This window comes from Macrobrachium rosenbergii, chromosome 3, assembly GCF_040412425.1.
Source record: "Macrobrachium rosenbergii isolate ZJJX-2024 chromosome 3, ASM4041242v1, whole genome shotgun sequence".
In the NCBI taxonomy this organism is placed as follows: domain Eukaryota; kingdom Metazoa; phylum Arthropoda; class Malacostraca; order Decapoda; family Palaemonidae; genus Macrobrachium; species Macrobrachium rosenbergii.
The window spans coordinates 84625305-84649970 of record NC_089743.1 but is presented as its reverse complement, the minus strand read 5'-3'; the positions used below and the strand labels follow the sequence as shown (position 1 = coordinate 84649970).

General features: G+C 37.1%; 1 protein-coding gene and 1 long non-coding RNA gene across 2 annotated transcripts in view; one reads left to right on the top strand and one right to left on the bottom strand.

The window, feature by feature from the left end:
• The window catches only part of LOC136826603 (uncharacterized), a 109747-nt gene that overhangs the window by 72017 nt on the left and 13064 nt on the right, over window positions 1-24666 (bottom strand). The gene's annotated exons all lie outside the window — the stretch shown is intronic.
• On the top strand, window positions 11293-16508 carry His2Av (Histone H2A variant). Its single transcript, XM_067083832.1, has 4 exons — window positions 11293-11445; window positions 11594-11671; window positions 11858-11971; window positions 15678-16508. The coding sequence occupies exons 1-4, from the start codon at window positions 11443-11445 to the stop codon at window positions 15867-15869; spliced, it is 387 nt and encodes a 128-aa protein (XP_066939933.1). The 5' UTR covers window positions 11293-11442; the 3' UTR covers window positions 15870-16508.

Genomic DNA, 24666 nt, shown 5'->3' with positions numbered 1-24666 from the left:
AGAAATTCATTTCTCGTTATAATGTTCTGATTCCACAATAAGCTTGTAGGTCCCGTTAAGCAGGGGTAACCAGTTGTTCTAGCCACGTAAAATAGATTTAGTCCTTCGGGCCAGCCCTAGGAGAGCTGTTAATCAGCTCAGTGGTCTGGTTAAACTAAGGTATACTTAACTCAGACCTTGCATCGTGAGAGGGATATATACTACATAAGGGAGTGCTTGGAGATTCCTATACATACTGCATATGTGGTTATAAATATGTTTAGCGGACAGTAGAGCTCCAAAACTTAATTTGAGAGTTTTCAAGAACTGGCTGTAGAAACTGTATACTGCTGCGACATTTGGGTGATGAAAATTGATATCATTTATCAGGTCCAGCTATTTTGAATGATTCGAGTTGCTAATCTAGGGAAGTTTTGAAATTGTATGACAATTCGCAGTTATGGAAATGTTAATACAGCCTTTTTTGTGTCAAGTCGCCCTTTTATGTGATAACTTGATAGTTAGACTGCAGTTGTTGCCGTTGAGTGACAGTCTTAAGGAAGAGTGTCACTCAGCTCAAGTTATCACATAAATGGCCGACTCGACACAAAAAGGCTGTTATCAACCATTTCCATAACTGCGAACTGTCATACAATTTCTAAACTTCACTAGATTACCAACTCACATCATTCAAAATAACTGGACCTGATAAAAAATGTCCGTTTTCATCACCTAGATGGCACTGCTGCATACACTTTTTTACAGCCAGTTCTTGAAAACTCTAAATGTGAGTTTTGGAGCTCTACTGTCTATTGATATCATTATATGATATCAACAGGAATTTCGTTCACAAAAGAACGAAACCAGATTACTACGGGATGAATAAGTTCATCGTCACTAGAATTAGATATTAACAGGTTCTTATGCTGCACAACGAGAACTAAAAGTGTTCACAATCTTTATGCTGCTCAGTGGCTTTAGGCCTAAGTGTACTCCGAGACAACTGAACTGGCTATTATTTTTTGATACAACTCTCCACATTTAATGAAAATTCCCTCTCAGATTTTTGTTCCCCTAGAGGACACCCTATGTATCAGATCTCAAAAACAATGTCCGAATTGTGCCTGATCCTCCAGTCCTTCGTCTGCAACTTCTTGTAAACTGATGATAGTATTCCTACCATACCTGGTCCTTATTTAGCATTATTCTCAGAATTCTATATATTAGTCCAAAGCTTCTGCTTTCAAAAACCCGTTAACCACTAGATCATTTATCAGTGCTTGGACAAGGTGCATGAAAAAGGTGCATGAAGTGCTACCCACGCTTCTCTAGCATTATCTCAAGTTATAGCGACAGTGTCAGTATCATTCACAAAGTAAATGGAAATGGAGAAGAAGGGGTATTACAGTCGGTGTCCGGTAATAAAGTCACAGGCAAAAAAGTCACAGAAAATGTCACAATTTTGGCTAGACAAAAAGTCACAGAAAATAAGCCACAATTTTGGCTAGAAAAAAGTAACAGAAAAAGTTACAATTTTGGCTAGAAAAAAGTAACAGGGAAAAAAGTTACAGAAAAAGTCACAATTTTGGCTAGAAAAAAAGTAACAGAAAAAAGTCACATTAATTAATGGTGGCAAATAAATCAATTAAAGTAATAAAACTAACAATATTTTGGATTTTTCCTAGAAAGTGACCCCCAAGGGGTTTCAGGGGTCGTTATCTAGGGCTAGTATTTCTGGGGGTCATTATCTTTATGATATTTACAGTTTTTATTTATGCTTTTACGGTAATCCCCAACGGGCTTGTACCAAACACGCCGCAAAGGTGGATACATATCGGCTTAAAACGCCTGAGGGTCACTATCTAAGAAAGATTAATGTGACTTTTTTCCTGTGACTTTTATTGTCTCGATTCGAGCTAGTCATCTTCACTAGGTTCCGTTTTCATTTCAGATCGTTGCCAGCAATGGTCCTAGCCAATAAACCTACACCACACCAGATATTTAGTCTCTTTGACGCCTTACAATGAACAAAGTGTATATGGTGGTAAAAGATTGGCCTAAAATACATCTGCTCTTAAAGTCTCTAGTGAACTGGCTGAATATCCCGAACTTTACTAAAAATATGGGACTAACAAATATATTTGCGTCTGGCTCATTTGAGGTATAAAAGCAACTTAATGCTTCGTGTCCCTATTCTTATTGCCGACATGTATCTAAGCATTGCAATTCTCCTTATTACCAATATAAACATGCCAGGATTTATTTTTATTTCTTCAGATGCATGATGGGAAGGGCAGTAGCACAAGAGACGATTCATGATTTATTGTCCTTTTTTTTCTTTTTCACAAGGCAATGTTTTTTAATTGGTATTCGTAACAAGACTCCCAGCTAAAATGGAAAAAGCGTTAAAAGGGTGGAATTTAGCTATGTGGTCTTATGTACACATTACACAAATTTTCAAGAGTTACTGATGAATAGTACTAACAGGGCTACTGGCAGTTTCCTAGATGTAAATAATAAGATACAAAAACTATTTTCAATATGAAGTTAGATATGATAGAGTGAGTGAACATTAGATCGTTGTGAAATGAATCTACAAACTCCACTGATCCCTTCTCTCATAATTTTGTTATGAGTGACAGAGAGGCAGGAAAGAGCTCTTGTTTTTGACAAATCCATTCTAACTGAATTAAGTCTCTCTCTCTCTCTCTCTCTCTCTCTCTCTCTCTCTCTTCTCTCTCTCTCTCTCTCTCTCATTTACTATGAATAAGAGCAAATGGTTTTATTTTCGTAAATTTCAGTTCGTACACGAGAAGTAAAGAGGCTATTAAATTTTATTCTCTGTACTTTCTAAATTCATTACACTTTTACAACTAGTGGCAAGTACATGCCCATACAGGCACACGCAAACAAACAGGCATATACAGTATATATGTATGTATGTATATATGTATATATATGTATATATATATATATATATATATATATATATATATATATATATATATATATAATATATATATATATATATATATATATATATGTATATATATATATAAATATATATGTGTGTGTAGTATATGCGTATATATATGCGTGCATATATATATCTAAACGAGTGCATGACTTCGAGATGAGTGAAACAATAAAAATAAGTAAAAATTCGTTTTCTGTACAGCATATAATGATGTATGAAACTCTCAGCCACGGCCAATGAAACTTTCAGCCGCGGCCCATGAAACTTTCAGCCACGGCCCACGAAACTCCCAGCCGCAGCCCATGAAACTTTCAGCCACGGCCCGGTGGTGGCCTGTGTTGTTGGCACTTGTAGCGGTGCCAGACGCACGATCATGGCTAACTTTGACCTTAAACAAAATAAAAACTACTGAAGCTAGGGGGCTGCAATTTGGTATGTTTGATGATTGGAGGGTGGATGATCAACATACCAATTTGCAACCTCAATAGTTCTCTTTTACAGAAAACTAAAAAACAAAAAGAGAGATGACAAAGACGACTATTGTACTAAAAAAAGAGGAAAAATTAAAGGGTATATAAGCATTTTGTGCATGCAAAGCCATAACGATTTGAGACTGGTCACCAGATGAGAAACAGCTGCCCTGGATTAACCCAGTGCTGTATTTACCAAGGAGAGGCCAAAGACGTTAACGCGAATTACTGATAATCTTTATTTCTCTTTCAAATCTCCTTCGAAGCCTCTTGTGCAGGATGGACTTAGAGTAACATGTTTCTTTTCTTAGCTGTACAAATGCAGTTCTAAAATGCTTATGCAGACAAGATTAATACATCTTGTTACTTATTATACTACTATGGGACTAATCAATCCTGTGCGAGTTTTCATTCGGGTGTACAAAATAGCAATACTACTGTGTCCAGTTCTAACTGAGTATTTAAGTTACCCTATTCTCACATTTAATTCCTTTCTCGCTTGGCCGTTATTTGAATGTAACTATGGAGATGATAGAGTACGGTATTCAGCATGATCCTTATTTTTATTTTACTCACAAATCTTCGCCCAGATGAAGTCCTTTCTTGGAAATTTGTCTAGCAAGGTAGCCTAATGCCCCTAACTTGTGTTTATGTCTGCTGTAATAGTAACGGCTAGAGAATTTTGCGAAGGATGCAATTCGAAACCAGTGGTTTCATGATGGTATTTTTAATTTATGCCCTGTGGCAGCCGCGTGGCTGAACTGTGTGGTTTCTTTATTTAAGGTAGTCCCAGACCACTGAGTTTCATTTGCCTAAGAGACGGGTGTTAGAACTAAAAATTGAAGCAGGGGGTATATTTTTTAATATATGTATTACTTGTTACTTTTCTTTAAGTACTAAATTTACATTGGAAAGGGTCTTGTCTAATAACAATGTCTAAAAAAGGCAACTAACCATCTTTTTCCATCTCTAGTGTGAGTTTTATACCAGGAATTAGTTCATTCAATTGTTCTCTGAGGTATAACATCTGCGTCATTAGACATAACAACCACAATGCCCTTTACATACTGAAACCATGATACAGGAATCTGAGTAATCTTAAATATACAATGCTATTTAAAAAATCCTTGTATAAACTTAAGAGAACTGGCATGAAGGTTGCCTGATGCTAGACCAAATGTTTATTTATAGAATTTTCTATTGCATATAAACTTTACAACCACAAATACACAACCTATTAATTCCAAAAACTGATTGGCTCTTACTTAGCAGTCCCATCGGGTTCATTTCTGAGAGATTCTAATACCGATTCAATCAGCATTTTTGTAAATAGAGCACATATTTTGAAGCCTATTAAATGGAGTCTTGATTGCTCGTGATGCCGTTTAATTTTTTCCTTAGGTCTAATGAATTATTCAAACGGATACGTGAGATCGTTCCTAATAACGTTGATAGCAGTTTTGTAAAATATTTCGAAAGGCTGTACGAGACAGAGCCCACAGAACTAATTGTAGGTACCGTACAATTAGTATGGGTTTTTACCATACCGTATGAATACTGTAACTATGGTGAGTATAAGGAAAATTGAGTAACAATGTTTTCATTTAATTTCTTGTAGTTATTTAGTTTCTTGTAGTTCACTAACACTCGATAGGACTCACATTTTTGAGACATGCGTTACATTACGCGTTATCACTATAGTATTTGATTTATCGGTCTATGTGGTGTGAATGGTCTTATCAGTGTCCCCTGCTAAGTCAAGGCATTCCTAAAACGGTTGGGGAAGCTGATTTTACTAAGTAATTTGAAAGATGAATGACAAGACCTTTTACAATATCATACTGTAGACAAAGCTGTTGGGGCAGTTGCAACCGCAAATGATAAAACGCATCCTAAAGCACGCCTGACTTCCTAACTAGCTTTTTTACTTGACAAATGCACCAGTCTTCTCTCGCCTAATTCATACAACCGCACTCTTCAGTCAAGTTCTTCAATTTTCTGTTTAGACTTGATTCAGTATTTTTCGTTTTACGTAGTAGGTTTCCGTATACATCTTGTAGTAATGTGTCCTTCCAGAGAAAAACACTTTTAGTCTAGGATTTCTTCTGAAGAATGCTTCATCTTCTTTCTGCTTATTTATGTGAGTTTTGTTCAGCATGAGTCACTAATTTCTACGTTGACAAATGAAAACAAGATTAATCAAATCCCTGGTCTATATGACCTTGGCCCTGTTCAGCACTAGATGTTCGAAGTAAATCTGATTGCTGTTTTATATTAAGCCACAGACCGTGGCTTAAGCCTGCCTGCCTATAACTGGAGGAAGATTTACAGAAAAAGTGAAGATTATCGTAAATTCTTTTTAATGCCCTTGTTTAGTCTAGTACCGGGGTTAATCCAGGACAGATGTTCTATGTCTGGCGACCAGCCTCATACGTAATGACACTGGTATTCATAAAATGATCATAAGTCCCTTTGGATTATTATTTCTTCTTCTGAAATCGAGCCTACTTTGTAATCTTTCCCATTGTATGTTTAAGTTGCCTGAGAATGCCTAGAAGTAATGATGAAAGATCTTCCACTCCGGTATGTCACTTTTCTCGTGGTCATATACTTTATGTACTCAATTTATATCATATATATCAGTTAACTTCCCTGTGGAATAGAATATATATATATATATATATATATATATATATATATATATATATATATATATATATATATATATATATATATATGTGTTTTTCTGACTTCTGACTCACTTCTGGATCGAACTTACGTTCCAACTTCTTTTATGAATTGTGTGGTTCAGTTGGTAATTACCTAGCTTTTCGATTGAAAGATCTGGGTTCGATCTTGATGTGAGTCAGAAATTTACTTCTGCTCTACACGTGATTGTGGTTGATTACTTCTACCATATATATATATATATATATATATATATATATATATATATGTATATATATAATATATATATATACACACACACATACATATATATATATATACTATATATATATATATATATATATATATATATATATATATATATATATATATATATATATATATATATATATATATATATATATATATATATATATAATCGCCACAGCAACCTATATTTTCAAACTGCTGAACCAGTGGAGGAATTTCCCACATTGGGTTTTCGCTGACTACCACCAAGGTGCCAGTAAGCGATACACCCATAACTTTGCTGCTCTAGGAAGTGTTAATGAGTTCAAACACTCATGAAAATTGTGTTCGTATTCAAGATATTAGTATAAAACTCATTGTGGACCCCTTGGAGAATGAAAGCCCTCATAAATAATGGAAGAGTTTCTTTTCTTAACAGTAACTGCAGTCATTTTGAAGTTCCTGAAGGAACATGTGAATTAAAAAAAAAAGTAGTTCTCACCACATTGTTGAGTGGGGGAAGGAGCGGGATGTTGCTTGCAGCCCCACGGTAGTGCAAATACCATTAAATTTCACACATACATGTACGCACGCCCTCTCTCTCTAACTATATATATATACGTATATATGTGTGTGCGTGGATACATATATATATATATATATATATATATATATATATATATATATATATATATATATATATATTTATCAAGCAAGTCACAGAGGTAGCCTACGTCACAGTATATAGAGCTGTCCACAGTAGTATTAGCAAACATTTATTATGTGCCAGCATGCAAGGCTTACAGACAGAAGGCCATATTGGTCTTCTGGGCAGTCTACAAATACAGTCAAGCTTAATACTCTCACTACCAGCATTCAAATCACTAGCATTCAAATCTACGTGAAGCTGCCCACTGCAACATTAAGTTAACTGCCTAAATGTTTACAATGTATACGATCGATTAGGCCTAAAATGGCTTTACTTTGCATGCTTCCCTGTAAGCAAATAATTATATTTCATTTACTTTCTGGGAATGTCAAGGCAGGCACTAAGTTAATAACTCTTTACCTTGCTTTCATACACATAAGGCTATTTCAATGTTACATCTAGGTAGATTATTTAACGATAACTACTTTTCTTCAACGCACTGGGAACAAAATCTATACTGTGGAAAATCAACGGACATGAATCATACTAAAATTCGGTCGTTGTAAACGTGGGTTTACCTGTTAGCGTTTATTCTTTTGAAAAGGGAAATGAAATGCATAAAAGGGAAATGAAATGCATAAAAAGCAATAAAAAAAAACTTATGCGGTCCTCTGTATCCAAGATCATCACTTTCAAGAATTATAACCCCAAAACTGTCTCTGTTGTCATCAATAATTGCAGCTAAATAACTTTTAGATAAACACCAGCGCAACTCAGGATGACAGGGCAGGCATATAAATGACAAGGGTCAGGAATCTACCAACAACGACGCCAAGGAAAGTCAAACAAAATAAACGACAGAAGGGAAACATTCACTACCAACTTCCAGTTGGGTGACAGTGGCAAATGAATCCCTTACTTTTCACGTAGATCAGCATCTAAAACTTTAAAAAAATGAATCAGAGCATAGATGATTAATCAATGAATAAACCATAGCATTTGTTGCCGCGCCGCTCTAAATAAAATATTGTAAGCGTGTGCTAAAATTTATCCTTGAAAGAAAATTTAGTTCTGTGGTAAAACAGGCATGACGTTAGATGCAAAATAATAGTACGACACCGGTATATCACATTCACTGAGCTGCCACATGATCAAATTATGTTCCTGGGAAGCAACAGAATACTGGTTTCTCTGTTGTAATGTTGCCAAGTTTCCCTGTAAATAACGTATGCTTCACAGTCTGTTAAAGGAACTAGCGGAGGGATATGAGTATCTTAGCAACTCTTATTGTTGCAAACTAACGAACCTTTCCTCCTCAGTCAAATGTGCTTTAAAGATTCTGCGTGCGATAGAGTTACGAGCAGACGTAAGTTCACCAGACTATTATCACCAAAGGTTGAGACAGTAAGGCGCTGAATATCGGTGTAAATCGCTAGTTGCACGCTTAGACCAATAATGCTGAGTTTGCTCACTCATTTGTGTCTACAGGCAAATGTAGTATGCACACTGACTCAGTAAGTCGCTCTGTTGGCCTCAGTGTAAAACTGATCTTTCGAGCTTCATCTTTGAGACTGATTTGTGACATCTCCTTCCGACCGTTACTGAACATCTAAATAAATAGTGCAGATGGGCTCTCCTAGAGACTGACTTTCTGTCGTCTTCTGGGTTTCCATACTTGTCTTCTTCAGTTATGCTATACATTGGTAAATAGCCATAAACTGAGTTAGATTAGGTATTTTTGACTTGGCTGTCTTCCCTTCCTCCTAGAACATCCAAGAACTCAGATTTCTCAGGTAGCTTTTTCAAAATTAGCATCAATTCGAAGCAACAAGTATGCAAGATTTTAAGCCTGCTTATTTTACAAATAAATAAGTAACAAACGTAAGCAACCGATACTACTACAGATTTCATACTGCAACAATTGTAATTCTTTTTAGGAAGCATCTTATGTTTGCTGAAATGGGGAGATAAGAAAAACCGTGCCTATTCAAGGTATGAGTATCATTAACCTTAGAACATTAAAATAAATACGTGACAAATTAATTTAGTATCTGTATTTCACAGACAAGTTCATTATGTACGACAAAGTGGTGAATGGGAGACGGATGAGGTGAAATAAAGCAACGCAGAATGGAAATAACGAGAAAGAGCAGGAATGATAGAATCACAAATACCGCAAAGCTCTAATGTTTGGGAAGACTGATACTGTGACGATTCCTCGCTCACTTGGGATAACCGTACATGTTTAAGCGAGTGGAGTGATTTCAGGTGTTTTTATTTGATAATTCAATCTCACTTTTATGCAGTGTGCATTGGCAGTCCTCCTATAACTTACTTTCACCAGTGTCGAGATACGAAGACCCCACTTTACGGGATGGATTTCCTTACTGAATTTCAACTTTATGTATGTATCATAACGATCCCTCAGAGTAAATTAAGTTCACGTTGCGTAAAACAGGTTTTGTTGTCTTTTCTATGAATATATCATTAGAATACTTTTACATGATTTGGTGTTGGTCTATTGCCACTTGTGGATTCATTTGGCAAAAGGTTCTTTCGTATGGCAAGTGGAATTCTTGTAAGTCTGTACAAAATGCAAGTAGTAGACTTATCACTGGTCACATATATACTATGCACTGACAGAGTTAACAGCGCGTACACAAACACGAATAAAACACCGCAGGAAGAAACAGCTGGAAGAAACCAAACCGATAATGCAATGCTTAGATTTCATGTCTCGGTAGTGACAAGATCACCACTATAATAGCATGAAGGGCTTGCAAAAACTGGAGACGAGTGGCCCGGGACAATATCTATTAGATGACTCGAGAAGATGAGAATATTCATCGCTATAAAAAAAAATGCCTAATAGGCAGTGACCGAACATAGCATTCAGGAACGACGTCGGGAATTACCAGTGATTATTTGATCTCCGTGGCTTCATCGTATACTCCAGTAATTGTTTCTTGCTCATGCTGCTGAACATTACTAAGACGTACGAACTTCCTCATTGCAATATTAAAATGAACCCTCAAACAATTACAGATTCATGTGCCACTCTTTTGAGAAAACATTTGGAAAGGGAATGCTAAGAATGAGATCTTGATCATCACAACAACAGTTCAAAAGGAAAAGAACCAGTCTCCAAAGAAAAGGACCGAAAGAGGGACGGGGACCTTTAAAAGCTTTTAACCTCAGCTGTCGGTGTTAACGGAATATCGCTAGAATTCGAGACTTTTTGACACCGCATGAAAATGTTCAGCAGAAATGCATTTTTGAAATGGTTATAATACGCCTGAATACTTCAGGTAACAGGTTTTGGTGTTTGCAGCTTCGATTGTTCCGTTTACCGACTTTCATTTGTCTTCTTGACACAAACGTTTGACTCACGCACGCATTTAGCACGCGGGCAAACATGAGAGAGAGAAAGAGACTAGTTGGGAAAAATTGATATTTAATGTTTGGAACCCTTATTTCCATAAACATTTTGGTGCAAATCCACTTAGTATTTGCTGCCAAGCTTTTGGAGACTGGTATTTCCTGTCTCGTAAGAGTAAATTGACATTTACATGAACCTGAAGAAAAAAAGTGCTGTACCTGTAACGTGGTAGCTTTTTCTTCAGTCAGAGCTGACGCACATGTTTTCGTTTGTTTCCGTTCTCATACCCAAGCAGAATTTTGTAATGATTAATTAATTCATTAGATAGTTGAGGTCATACGCCTTCTTGTACCTACCCCGACGAGAAAGAAAGCCTTAGGGAAACTTATCCATTCAAATATAAACTGTTGAATTAATATAGTTGGCCTTGCATGCGTAATTAGTTTACTTACCTGGACATCTCCAAACCAACAGATGTATAAAATATTTTCATATTCCATAAATGACTGACTGGTATGCAACGTATTCATTCTACGTTAGCTGAATATGATACTTCCTGTCGTCGGGTACTTTTATATAGGCTAGGATATCTTATCATATGGATTTTTTTTTACCAAAGTTTATACGTCATATGATTTGTTAAGTATTAGATTTATGGTTAGTTATCGGGAAATTTGCAGGCATGGGCTATCAAGCAAGCCGAATTATATGGTTTGCTTATATTTCCCAGCGCGTTTAAATCAGGCTGTAGGACTGCCATTTAAAAAAATCTTTGTCTTCCCTACAAGCGAACCAGGTTATTACGTGTGGACGGTCCTTCTCATTTAATGGGTACAACTAAAAGGCAGGAGAAAGGCGGGAAAAGTTAACGATTTGGCGCGGGCTCGGAGACCATGCAGCGGGTTGTTCAAAACATGGCACGAACTTCGTTTATTGGTGGAGGAGTTTGGTACCTGGCCGCGGATTGGCCGATTCAAAAGTGACGTCAGAGGACCAAGCCAGTAAAAACGGAGGCAGTGCGCGCGCCATCGGGAACAGTTGTGTTATCGCAGTGCTAGTGTGTGCAGGCATCATGGTGAGTTCTTGGGAGATTTCTCTGGAGATACAAATGCGATTTGAATAAAACCTTCACTGGGTGAAAGCTTAATGTGTGTGTTGTCGCCTGACGAAGTTTGAAGGCTCTACTCGTAGTTTTAACATGAAAAATTGCTGGTTTCTTTCAGGCTGGTGGCAAGGCAGGAAAGGACTCTGGCAAAGCGAAAGCTAAAGCCGTTTCACGCTCAGCTCGAGCAGGATTACAGGTTAGTTTATCGATTTGTGCCGTTTCACTTGATGCATTGACATACAGGATCTTTCGAAAGATGTTTTTGTTGCATGACATTTATTACGATCACCCAAAGACCGGTCTTTGTGACGTTCAAGATGGCGGCAGCAGGATGCCATGATTACCAACGTGAATCATCAACTGATTTCATATTATTTTGCAGTTTCCCGTCGGACGTATTCACAGACATCTTAAGAACAGGACGACCAGTCATGGCCGCGTTGGTGCAACCGCTGCCGTCTACAGTGCTGCTATTTTGGAATACTTGACCGCTGAGGTATGGCGTTTGATACACCACTTTCTAACATGTTGGCAAGCGTGGGTTTTAGTGTAACCCCCCCACCCCACCCCTTCAATCGACCCCCTTATCAATCTGTTTAACATTTATTATACCATACGGAGTCCAGTAGCTGTGAAACGGTTGTCCTTTTAATAATAATGTTTAAAATGAACTTCGAAAGAGCAGAATTAACGAACGTTATTGGGAGGGTTGGCTGGTGCAGTTGTCCGGTCGGCGTTGTTGCCACGTTTCCTCCGTGTGGCCCTTTTGGGTTGGGGTGGGATTGGTCCCCCCCCATCACCCCCCTCCTCCCCCCGCCTTCGCATTCGTGAAGCCGTTTCCCGCGTCAATTCTATTTTGTAAATTTCAAGCCGTTGACCTTTTTTTGATAATGGCACTTTGAAATTGGAATATTGCCATATAGTTGTTGAAATCTGTTCAGGCAACATCCATTGGTCAACTTGGAAGCTAGTTTTTATGAATTACGTTTTTTCCTATGTACCACGCCGTTTTGTTTTTCTTAGTTTTCATATTTTATTGCTTGGGTTAGTAAAACTTGTTTTCAGACAAAGTTCATTTAGCTTTTTTCTGGTAGCTTACGCAAGAAATACCTGGTTTTGCACGTGACGTTTTAAACAGCATAGTCCTCAAAGTACTTGCTTAGCCCACTATCTTGAATTGAGGCAATGATATTTTAAATAGATTGTAACAAAATTACGTGCGTGCACGTTTTGTAAATTTAAACGTAGAAATGATGAAAGTATGGAATTGGATGCTTGAATAATTTCTTACTTGGGAATTGACTAATAATTTATCTTTAACCTGGGCTGACTTTAATGCTGCTCTAACAGAGGCTTTAACAGTCACTATAGGCTAGTAATTTTATAATGAATATTTCGGTTATCTCCATTTCATTTCATTTCTTTAAGTTGATCCATCTCATATTTTAAAACCCTGAACTGAAGAAGAGAATTTTGGTAATCTTTGTTGTAAACTTTGAACCTAAAGCGTTACTAGGATGTAATTATCAGTGGCATTGACCCAGATTGCTTGAAGCGAACCTTAGGCATGCAGTTTCACCGTGCAAACCTAAGGCCTATTTTTCCCATCCTAAACTTTGTCTAATTATTCCTCGGATACATAAGATATGCCAATATATGTACTTGCAGTTTGTTTGACATTGGCATAGATCTGGCCAAGTGAAAACCAACCGGGGCATGCTTGATGGTGGTTATTTGCATGCAGGATTAGGCTGCACATTCTATCAATAAGTTTTTTATGTATTTGAACCACAGGAAAATTAAAGTAAAATCAAAATTTGATTTGTAAGCATGTCCAGATAGACCAAACATTGGCAGGCAAATTGAAGTAGGTTAGAATTTTATATCACAAAAACTAACATTGTAACTAGTTGATTTGGTTGCATTTTTTGTTTGTAGAGAATTGTATAGAGTGACTTTTATTCCATAAATCTTAGACCAAATGTTAACTCTATTAACCATGTCATATTTTTTAGTGGAAGTTACAAGGCAAAGTGGTAAAACTTTACATTAGTTGCGTGGCCTGATTCCTGCCATTCTTCAAATAGGACATGTTCCTCATACATGAAGACAACCTTTCCTATAATGCCAGGTCCTGACCTAACCAGATCTTACCTACCTAACCTGAGCCCTCCCCCAAAAAGGCCATAACCTGCCCCAGTCGACAACTGGTGGGAATCAGGCCGTGCAACTAAAGAGTTTTACTGGCAAAATCAGTGCTTTCAAGTAATTTTATGCCCTGCAGCAGCTGTAGGACTGACCACTGGGGTTTCTGTAATTCAAGTAGTTTGAGATTGCAGATTGTGTGTGTGACTTGCTTGGAAGACTTGTTTTAGTTAGAACTGAAGATTGAAGCAGCGTGGTCTTTGACCATTGTTACCAAAGGAGACGTAGGAATAGTAGCAAATTGATAGCAGTCCAGTGGTGTTCAGAACAACGTACGCAAAGAACTTTGTTAGGGCTAGTGTGCTGTGGATGATTGGTACTTTTAAATCAAAGTGCAACTTTTTAGGCTATTGCATCAGTTTTTTGAATGGGCTATTAAATTCGTGTGACAGATTAAGCCTAGGTAGGACTGAACAGTTAATTGCAGAAAAAGCATTAGATTTATTAGTGCCTGTCATATGTGAAACCTTTGTATCTGACCCATGGTTACAGGATTGTTGCTTTGTGCAGCATGTGGTTTCAAGAGAACTGTCTCAGTGCATGTTGGTACCCTGTTGGCATTGCCAGAGGGTGTTTGCAGTGTTACCTTGGTCCCTAGCTCCACTCACTTAGCCTCTGTTCCCGTCTCATGTTCAAGTGGATTAATTTTTAGTGCAGCCTGTAGATCTTACCCATACTTGCTGCCCAAACACACTCAAAACCTCTTCACTGTCTTAACTGCGTTATGGCTGGAAGTGCCCCAGTGCATGGTGTTTATAATGTACAATTTAGTTGAATTCGTTCAGGTGTTTTGTCACATTTAAAATTTGATAAAAGCTTGTATACTTTCAGTTTTTAATTGCATATGGTGTTAATGCATTTGGAATTGAGTGCACAATTTATGGGCTATATTCCATTGAATCTTCTCTCCTAAGTGTAGCCTACTGTGTGTGTGTGTGTGTGTGTTTTTTTTTTTTTATTACTCTGGCCCTGCCTGCTAACATTTAACGTTGTGCTGCATTAGGTCTAGAGTTGAGGCCAATTTATGCATAATGGTTTTCAGACTGGTTTTGCACTAATCTGCTTTGATCATGTTCAAGTTTACTTGCACCGATGTGAATATATTTGGAAGTAAACAAAGTTTTGGGTATTGTATTGTACACGCCTTTAACATGGCAAAAGTGTAATTCATGTAATATTTCCTAAGTTTCATAGAAAGTTTTGAGGCTACTGCTTGACAGCAGAGGAGTAAGTACAGAAACTGTAGTTGAACCACAAATTCAGTCAAATATTGGGGCCCTAGTTCCTTTTGCACCATTGTGAATGCTCTTTCCTGAGACCTTGACCAGTTATAGCCTAATCCTCAGTGGTTTTTTCTTCTTTTAAACAGTGGGGTTTAAAGTTACTTTTTTGGAGAACTCAGAGTTATCCTACATGATTTGAACAAAAATTTAATTCCCTTTAAAGGTTAATGATAAGTTTACTCTTTCATCCAGGGAATAAGTCTTAGTCAGTTCATAATTTTGAACAGATTTTTCACTGAAACTATTATTGTAAGGCAATTTGGTAAGTAGATTTTCTTTGGCTTCTGTTAGTCTTTTGATGATTAGATTTTCTTTGTTGTTCGTATATTTTACTCATTGGCGAGGTTTTGTCATGATTGCATGACTGTTAAGTTTGTGAAATGTGTTGGCCCAGAATTACTGATCCAAAACTAGAATAGTTGATGCATTTTTGGTAATGAGAGGAAAGTGAAGCCAGTGTCTTTTAATATATTTTCTTATGCTATCTTTAGTATGATTTTTATTACAATATTGCCCTCATTTATTAGATTTCTTGTAGTTAAAGTCTCTAAGGAATTATAAGGATGGGGGGAGTATGTGAGACATTGCTGTATTGCCCTACTGTTGACCTTGGTGGTTTGGCTGTAGTGTTTGCAAAGGGTTAGGCATATATCTGTGGTGAATATTAAATGTTTTATGTTACTAGAACTGCTTTATATGGTTTAAATTTTTCAGGTTCTTGAATTGGCTGGCAATGCGTCAAAGGATCTTAAGGTGAAACGTATCACTCCCCGCCATCTCCAGTTGGCCATCCGTGGTGACGAAGAGTTGGACTCTCTAATTAAAGCCACTATTGCTGGTGGTGGTGTCATTCCACATATTCACAAGTCCCTTATTGGAAAGAAGGGTTCTCAGAAGCCTGTATAAACACTTGAAGTTGTTAATGGATGTGCCCACATTGTGGCTTAGGCCTGGGGACCTCACTGCCATGATAAGCTGTTTTTTTTTTTTTTTTTTTTTTTTTTTTTACCTTAAATTAGTATAATTTTTCATTTACTATATAGTATGTGTGATCTAGTGCCCCATTTTAGGGGCCATTTGGTTTAAGCTATTCAGGTGGTCTACCTCCTGTCCCCAATCTATGACACCTGCCCTCTCCCAAGTCCTTGGAAGACAGCATGAGGCCTTTGGCGGTCTTTTTGATGACTTATACTAGATAAGGGTCTCTTCAAGAGCTGAGCTCTATTGCAGTGCTCTCAAGGCACAGTACAGGACAACAATGGCTTTGCAACCCAGGAGTTCAGTATATAATTTTGTTTGTTATCCCTTAAGCTAGCTTTTAATGTATTTCATGGATTGATTTTAAGCAGAGATTTTATGTTCTGTTTTAAATTAGGAGTCTGGGAGCAAGAAGGAAATTACATTCCTGGTTTCCTAGACATTACAAAAGTGTCAATGTGTTACTTAAAAGTACAATTTACAGTTTTGATAAACCAGTAGAGTAAGTACCACTATACATATGTAATTAGTACATTCTCTACAATATAATGTATATTCATTTTTTTATTTAGAGTATGTTTGTCCTTGGATGCATTGCATACTAGTGGTTGCTAGTAATTGTTTGGTCTCAGTTATAAATGGTCAAATTCATTTAACAAATTTGTGGCTTTTAAGTATATCAGAAATTAAGTCATAAAGTGAAACCATGCAAATCGAGTGAAGATGAAATTGTAAAATATCAACAAATCCAGTCCATAGTCAAGTTGTTTGAAATTCCATTGTGTAATCTAGACAAGGTGTAGTTATAGATTGGAAATAGTGCCTTTTGCTTCATTACTTGCCAGAATGTACACCACCATAATAGTTTGCATTGTGTACAATATGTGGTAAGGACTGTAAGAAAGAATTAAGTATTGCTAATTTCAAACAAAATGTGTAAGCTGAATAAAATTATTCAAATTTTTCAGTGCTCAATTCAAATCTAGTTGATTAGTCCATGCTGACAGCTCCAGAGCAAAAATCAGACATTCGGACGAGACATTAATAAGCCTGCCTGGAAATGAGATTGCTGCATGGAAATGCAATGGCTAAATTAACCTTATACCCTGGAAAGACAATATTGTATCTTTACCAGCAAACTGCAGAGAAGCCTCTGGTAAAGACTTCTTTTAGGCCATCTTTGTGAAAGCTGAATAGATTACCCTTAAAAGTCATGGCTGTGGCTTGTACAAAATTGGTCTTGAGGTGCATGTAACTGGCTTGGCCATGTCTATAATACTGCCCAGAGGTTGATGGGTTCCACCTTGCAAAATAACCAATTGAGGCTTAATTTCTTTAGGCTTTTATTGTCTCATGGCCTTGTTTAATGGAAACTGGACAAACAACCAAATATGAATATAAAAAGGATATGTTGTAGTGTACAGGTCAGGCACTAAATGATTCGGCTTGAGGTCGAAGAATTTTTTTTTTTAAGCTTTGATAGTTTCTGTAAGACCCATGTTTGGCACCATCAATTAATATACTTAATCTGGTTTGCCATAGTTAATTTCTGTGCCAGTCTAAAAATTGCTCATGGGCAAGTTGAATTTCCCCTGGAGTATGATTAAAAACATTCTCTGGTCAGAGACCTATCTTCCTTGAAATCACTGACACGATATACTGGTGGTTAAGAGAGTCATTCTTTTCCCGTTCACTTCTGACCAGGGAGCTAATTCTGAGTTGTAGATTAACACTTGACAGATCCCTACCATTCAAGGGGTGCGGTTCATGAAAGTTGAGGTTTTGTATACTTCGAACAAATTGAAATTTTTTTTTCAAGTGTCCAGATGTTGGAAATCAATCCTCAATCAGCCTTGCTTTTGCCCTTGGCACAAAAGGAAGTGACTGCATATGGAGGGTGGGTGAGTTTCCCGCCCCCTCACTAGTTTGTTACTATTTTAATATATAGTGATTAACATTTGATGATTGTACCAGCTTCACCAAAGATAATTTGTTTAAGGCTATGTTGGTATATCTAGATAAAAGGCCAATTATCTTGAGTTATATACAACATTGGCTGTGATTAGGGAATTACTATGTAGTTAGGAGTATGGCAAAGTAATGTGTAAGCAGATAGTAGGGTAAGTCGTCAGCGTAGTTTCAAGACGAAACTGGCAGCATTTTTCGTGAGTAGCCGATGTTAGAGCTTGTGACATTGAATGAAGCTGTAAGATTTATCTTGTAATTCCAGGGTGACTGGTTATATATATTTTTTTCTCTAAAATTTACTTTGACACACATGTTCACCCATTGACTTCTAAAGAGTTTGAATTATATCAGAAAGAATAAGGTGATATATTATTTCATACTAAAAACATTCCCAGCGTGTAAAGTGTACATTGATATTTTCCAGTGCATTTCTTTTGTTAAAATAGGGCCATTCCCGCCTGTGAAAGGTTAAGTTTACCAAGTGTCTACCGTTGCTAGACCAGCATTGGCAGTTCAATAAGGATCTTGCAACTTTAGAGTATGCAGTGTAGTCTTCATGCTGAAGAAATTTTTAATCCATTTTGCAACTTCCAAGTAACCTGACCCTGAAACTTCATTAATTTTTTAAAACTTAATATGGGTAAGTTTTCTGGAAATTACATGGTAGGTGGGCGTTGAATTTTAACAAGAATTTATGAAAAGGGTTTAAAGTGATTAGACTTGTAATGTTTAAGCATACAGTAATTTGCATGTAATGCAATGATAAAGATCAGTTTAAGCTGGTTATTGGCCCCTTGGATATGTAAATTAGAATGGTGGATAGTCAAGCTAAAAAGTGTTAGGAAATAAGGGTGTTTTGTCATCCCTTTGGCCCCTATAATCCGTCAAACACTAAGGTTGCTGGTACGGATCCCTCTCAAACACTTGAGGGAGAATGGATTATTAAATGGTTGATATTTTTCTGGGTGTTGCCATTTCCTTATGGGTAAGTGAATTTATTGAGGGTCAATAAAAATGGGACCATTTATTGCCTCCATTTGTTAGTACAAAAAAAACAAAAAGATCAAAACATAAGGACCCTGCTGTACAGTACAATAATTATGCAAAGATTATTTGTATAGTTCCACTTTATATGGTGCTGTACAATATTTAAAGGTTGGTCATATATACACTATACATAGGTACATACATAAACATGTGCATGCATAGTTACTTAAAATTGAAGTAATTTGTAAATAACACCAATTAGTTGGACTGTAGACTGTCCATTCTCTGAAATCAGTCAAGGTAATGTGCCTTTTTGGATTAGAATTGAATTCCTCATTTGGTAGGATGAGAAAAGTGGCACTGCTGCTGCTACTAGGAAAACTTCAACCCTTTGTAGAGTAAAGGGCGTGGCCAGGTAGAACAACCTGCTTAACCAGATCTGTATAGGTATACTGTTATTGACTCTCTTAATATTAACCCCTTGTTTGTTTTTGCATAAGGCCAGTCATTTATGGTATTGTTTCTGCTTTGGCTCTCCATAATATCCTATCATAGTGGCAGCCTGAGCTCAATGGTTCTTGAAGTAGATGGTTGGCTGGAAGTTATTAAAGTGACTGTTTACCTAAGTGTACTATGCTGACCATAGTACATTTAGGGTTGTTTGTATGAAAAAACTAATTTCCAACAAAAATATCTAGTCAACTGTGCTTTTAATGCCAGTTTTAAACTATATAGTACTTTGTGAAACTTAACTTGAGTAGGCTTTGTTAAGCCCATACTTTTATCATATCAATAAGAATTTTGTTAACGAGAATTCCGTGTTCGTTTCACCCTGGCATCCTTAGCGTTTGATGGACTAGTTGTGCCCACATTCCTCTTTATATGACCTCCATTCCTATTTCCACATTGCTGTCCAACCTCTGCAATTATTTCATAGTCATTTTGAGGGTTGTTTTCTCACAGTTTTCCCCTTAGACTCTTGTACGTACTTATTTAATTTTTTTATGTTCCTGTTCAAACCACTCTCGTCTCCATCTCTTAACTGGCTTGAATAAAGAATGGGTAAAATAGCCCAAGTGCTTGGCATAGTAGCACGAAATCCATGAATCCAATCCAATGAAGATTTTAGGAAAATGCACTTCTTAAATACAGTTATTAATATATTTTATTGAACACCCCTCATCCTGTTATTATGGAACCCTGCAGGAAGTTGGAAAGTACTGTACTATGGATGTGTTCTATCTTACTTTGTGCGTATGAAAAGTCCTAAAAATTTTAAGTTGACCCATCTAATTGCAACTTTGAACCCTACAGTTAGCAATTAGTAAATGCTATCAGTATCTTCTATGTTCATACAAAAATGAATATGACTGAAATTTTCTAGTTGTAATTTGATAGTGATACTGCATTATTTATGCATTTGATTGTGAACGATTGAAGTGGAAGTTATTGGTAAGTGGAACTTCAGTCTTTCAGGAACTTCCAGTTAATTTTGCAGGGGAATTTACACGTGGTAACTCCTTATCATGATATTTGACCCCTGGAAAATGAAATTTTCAAGACATAATTGTAAATATAAGAAGAAACAGTTGCCTTCGATATGGTTTGATTATTTCTGTTGGTGATACTGATTACTCAAGTTTAGGAAGGTTTGTGGGGGCAAGTAGCATCTAAAGGTAATGTAACATTTATCATCATAAACTTTGTCTTTATTTTTTGCTTAGGTGGTTAATGTATGGAATGAGTTCTATCCATGCTCCTCTGTTGATCTACAAGCCTGAACCCCTATAAGGTACCATATTTTCCTTCTTTAATTTTGAATTTATTTTAGAGGCAATCCTCAGTTGAAATACATTACTAATATTATACAATGTGTAAGTTTGTTCAGGTAAGATGTACATAGGTTATGCTGTTGCCTGTCATTTTGTATTATTATATAGTATATAAGTAATAAGAACAAACCCTCCAGGCTAGCCATAAAAATGTTGATGTATAGGTAAGTCAAACTGTTAGTAATAAATTTTACTTAGTGTTTGTTACGTTAGTTCCGTTAGTAAATTTCCTAAACTGTGCAACAGGTTCAAGATGGATTCTTTCAAAGAAGAATTAAGATATGTTATTGAGCAATCAAGTATGAATACTTAGACAAGGAAAATACTACAATACTATGAAGTAGCCTTTTGAAGAATCAAATTTGAAAGCTGAGATAACGGGAAGAGTTGAGGTTTGCAAATGTTCCCGAGTGTCATTGTCTGCCACACGTTCTCCTATGGATGGAATATTGTAGCACAAGGGATGTGTATGTTACCAGAAAGCACTGGTAGGTATGTATAACTATCTTGGAATTCATCATTATTTTTATTATCCAGGAATCTGCTGTTCATATGTGTTCATGTTTCCTATCTTCATCCCTTGTAGTTAAAGGAAATAGTTTACCTCCTATGAAGAGAAATTTTGTAGTATTTGGATTATGTTATGATAGTAACTTTTGTTGTGAGGGTTCACTGACGTGTGGTACCTAGCAGCTGCCATTAAGGATTAGGTTGTGATTACATCAGGCATTAAATGCTGTACATGAATCAGCAGGTTACAACTTTCTTGCCTTCAAGGAGGAATTGTGCCTAACTTGACTCAGAAATTACCTAGATGAGCAACTATTTTGTAAGGGTGGGGTTTCCTTGTACCTTTTGAAAAACTGACCATAATGTTTGGGTAAAATCTATCTTCAAGCTGTTCAGTAACTGGGCAGCATTAGAAGAGACAAGTTGCTGACAGGAATATCTCCATTCAGTAGAGGAGAGATCTTAGTCACCTAGTGAGATCTGTGTTTGATGCTTCAGCATGAAGCACTCCTGTTAATGGGTAGACCAGTAGTTTTCTTGTGCCCATTGCTAGAGCAGAGGAGGACAAACGGCTTGAAGGGTTCTTTGGAACGCGGCTCATGAGAACGTAATGGAATGAGTTCTTTCAGCTTCTTCCTGGTCTTGTTGAAAGTAAGTCATGGCAGTGGCAGGAATGACTGAGATTTTGAAATCTTGTTTTTCTTTTTTCTACTTCCAAATGGCTATCAGTAGGGATTCCAGCGTATTTGTAGTCAAATGTGCTAAGGTACACCCAAATATTATCACTTTCAGAGCAGCCATTTAGTGTTGTTCAGTATTGCATACTCTGGATTCAATTCTGTTTTCCATTTCCCATGGACCATCAGTTTCTGTGGTCAAGTCTAGTGAGTCTGAGATGGGAAACAGTTGTCAGTATTTTGATGACTAACTTCATGGGTGATAATGAAAGATATAGTTCAGTCATTTAAGTTTCATAGAATATAAAAACATATTCCATCAGATTATTTAGCCTCATAGGGGGCTAGTGCTGTCAGTGCAACTTAGGTGGTGCACTGTAGGCATTACTTAAGGAGACTTTGCAGCATGCCTTCAGCCCCTAGCTGCAACTATTTTGTTCCTTTTACTGTACCTCCATTCATATTGTATTTCTTCCATCTTACTCTCCACCCTCCCATAACAATTGATTCATAGTGCAACTGTGAGGTTTCCTCCTGTTACACCTTTCAAACCTTTCACTGTCATTTCCAATTAAAGCAATGAATGACCTCATAGGTCCCATTGCTTGGCCTTTGGCCTAAATTCTATATTCAATTCAGTCTGTATATTTAGAATCATGGGTAGGGAATGAGGGAGAGGGTGGACATTTGTTGTGAACATTAAGCTTTTTGACCTCCTTCATTCGTCTGTAAAATCATTGCCACCAGCAATAACCAACAGTATTGCAATGTTGCATTTTGCAGATAATACACCTTGAAATAAGGATAAATGATAAACCTGGTATTGTGTCTGTCAGCATATGGATTAGGTGACTGCATGGCCTTGGTCAGTAGAGGTTAGTGTTCTAGGCTTATTTACGATGAGGTTAATTTTTAGGCCTATTTAAGCAGAGGTTAGTGTTTGATGTCTATAAATGTTAGCTAACATTTTGAACTAAGATTGAAATATAATTGACACTTCATTACTGATTACATTTATCCATTCATTTAGTACTAACAACTTCTTAGTTTAACATGCTTTTTCCCATTTTTCATATGGGGTAAGCACAATGCCTTCTATTGAAGGACTTTGATTTGGCGTTGGTGTAGGCCGTACCCTCGATCGGCTGCCCTGCCTGATATCGCTTAGACCCCAGTAGCACGTGTATATGTATCGTGTCAAATCCCCAGCTCCCTTTCCCCTAGCAGCGCGGAGACGTGAGTGGTTTAGGCCAACAGTTCGAGACGTGTAAGGCGTCTGTTATGTTTTTAGAAGATATTGGAGTGGCTTTGTTTGTGTGTGTATTAGTCTGTAACACCCATTTGCTTTCAGCAAACCTATCTGTTGATTACATACAAAATCCTGGGGTGTCTACACAGATAGCAAAGTGTCCGCCCTCTGACCGGCCGGCTGCGGATTTGAACCCGCGACACAGACTTCTTATGAAGTCTGAGTCCGCTGCTCTACCAACTGAGCCATCGAGGCTCCCTTAGTACTAACAACTGTTTCCCATATAATCATATACACAAAGTTGGTCCCTTTGATCAGTAAGTTCCCAGGATACAATGTTGAAACCCTAGACTTTCTAAATACCACTGTAATTCTCTCTTCCTAAATTCTTCCAGATTATGTTGAGAAGTCATCATTCTTTGTTGTTTGCTACCTTCTTTCAGGTGGAAAGATGCATCAGCCATCAGTGGTATCGGTTGTATGAATGACAAAGTTTCAGTCAAAAATTCCCCTGATTACCATCATTTGTTTTTAAGGGAGAATTATCTTGCCACTTGAAGTGTTAGTGTCTGTACACATTTGTGAGTTTTGGACAAGCACTCGTTTCATGAGTCTTTAGCATAACTGAAGGGAAAACCATGTCAAGTCTTTCCCTAAAGTAATATCTTGGCCTCACATTGTCACCTAATAATGAACAATAGTAAGTAATCTTCGGTTGCCCTTAGTAGCAGTTAGAATTAAAGATTGGTTGAAACATATACCAGAGGAACATTTTTAGGCCACTAGTGTTGACCCCAAAAAAATGAAAGTTGGCAAACTATGGGGGTGAGAAACCAAAGGGAACAGGTAAAAGAACAAGCTAAAAGCAAAGAATCTCTGATACTTGGTACATTGTTGTGACAAATACAGTTGTCAGTACTGTAATCTTATAGGGTTGCTTCTCTACTGCCTGAGAAGAACCCTAAAAGGTTTCAGAGTTCTGGTTAAACAAATCATTTATAACTAACTAACTAACTAGCTTCTCTACTAATTGTTATAAGTAGCTACTGTATATGTTTGTAGTGTTCTGCTTCAGCTGCTGATTTCAGCATAGATACAGATCTCGGGTAGGAATGTTCACATAATCCTTCCGTAGTTTTGCAGCATGGGAACGTGTGGCTTTGTTCATTTAAATAGTTTATAACAATCGGTAAAAAGAAAAAATTGGCTGTCCTTAATTTTGCAATTGTTTATCCCTGCATTTTCCCTCAGAAGCACCATCGCTTTTTAAGCAAGGAAAGTTTATCCATAGTGTACTGGAGGAGTATCACAAAATAAAAACGACCAAGTATACAATAGGTAACAAGTCTCGCCACTTCTCACACCTACAGTAGTAGCCTACCACTGATAATTGGTAATTTTGGAGGTTACTAGGTGTTTCCAGTCCAACTTTATCTCATTTCTTGAAGCACAGTACTATAATGTTGGTGGGTCATTTGGTGTTGCTCAGTCAGAGGTGTCAT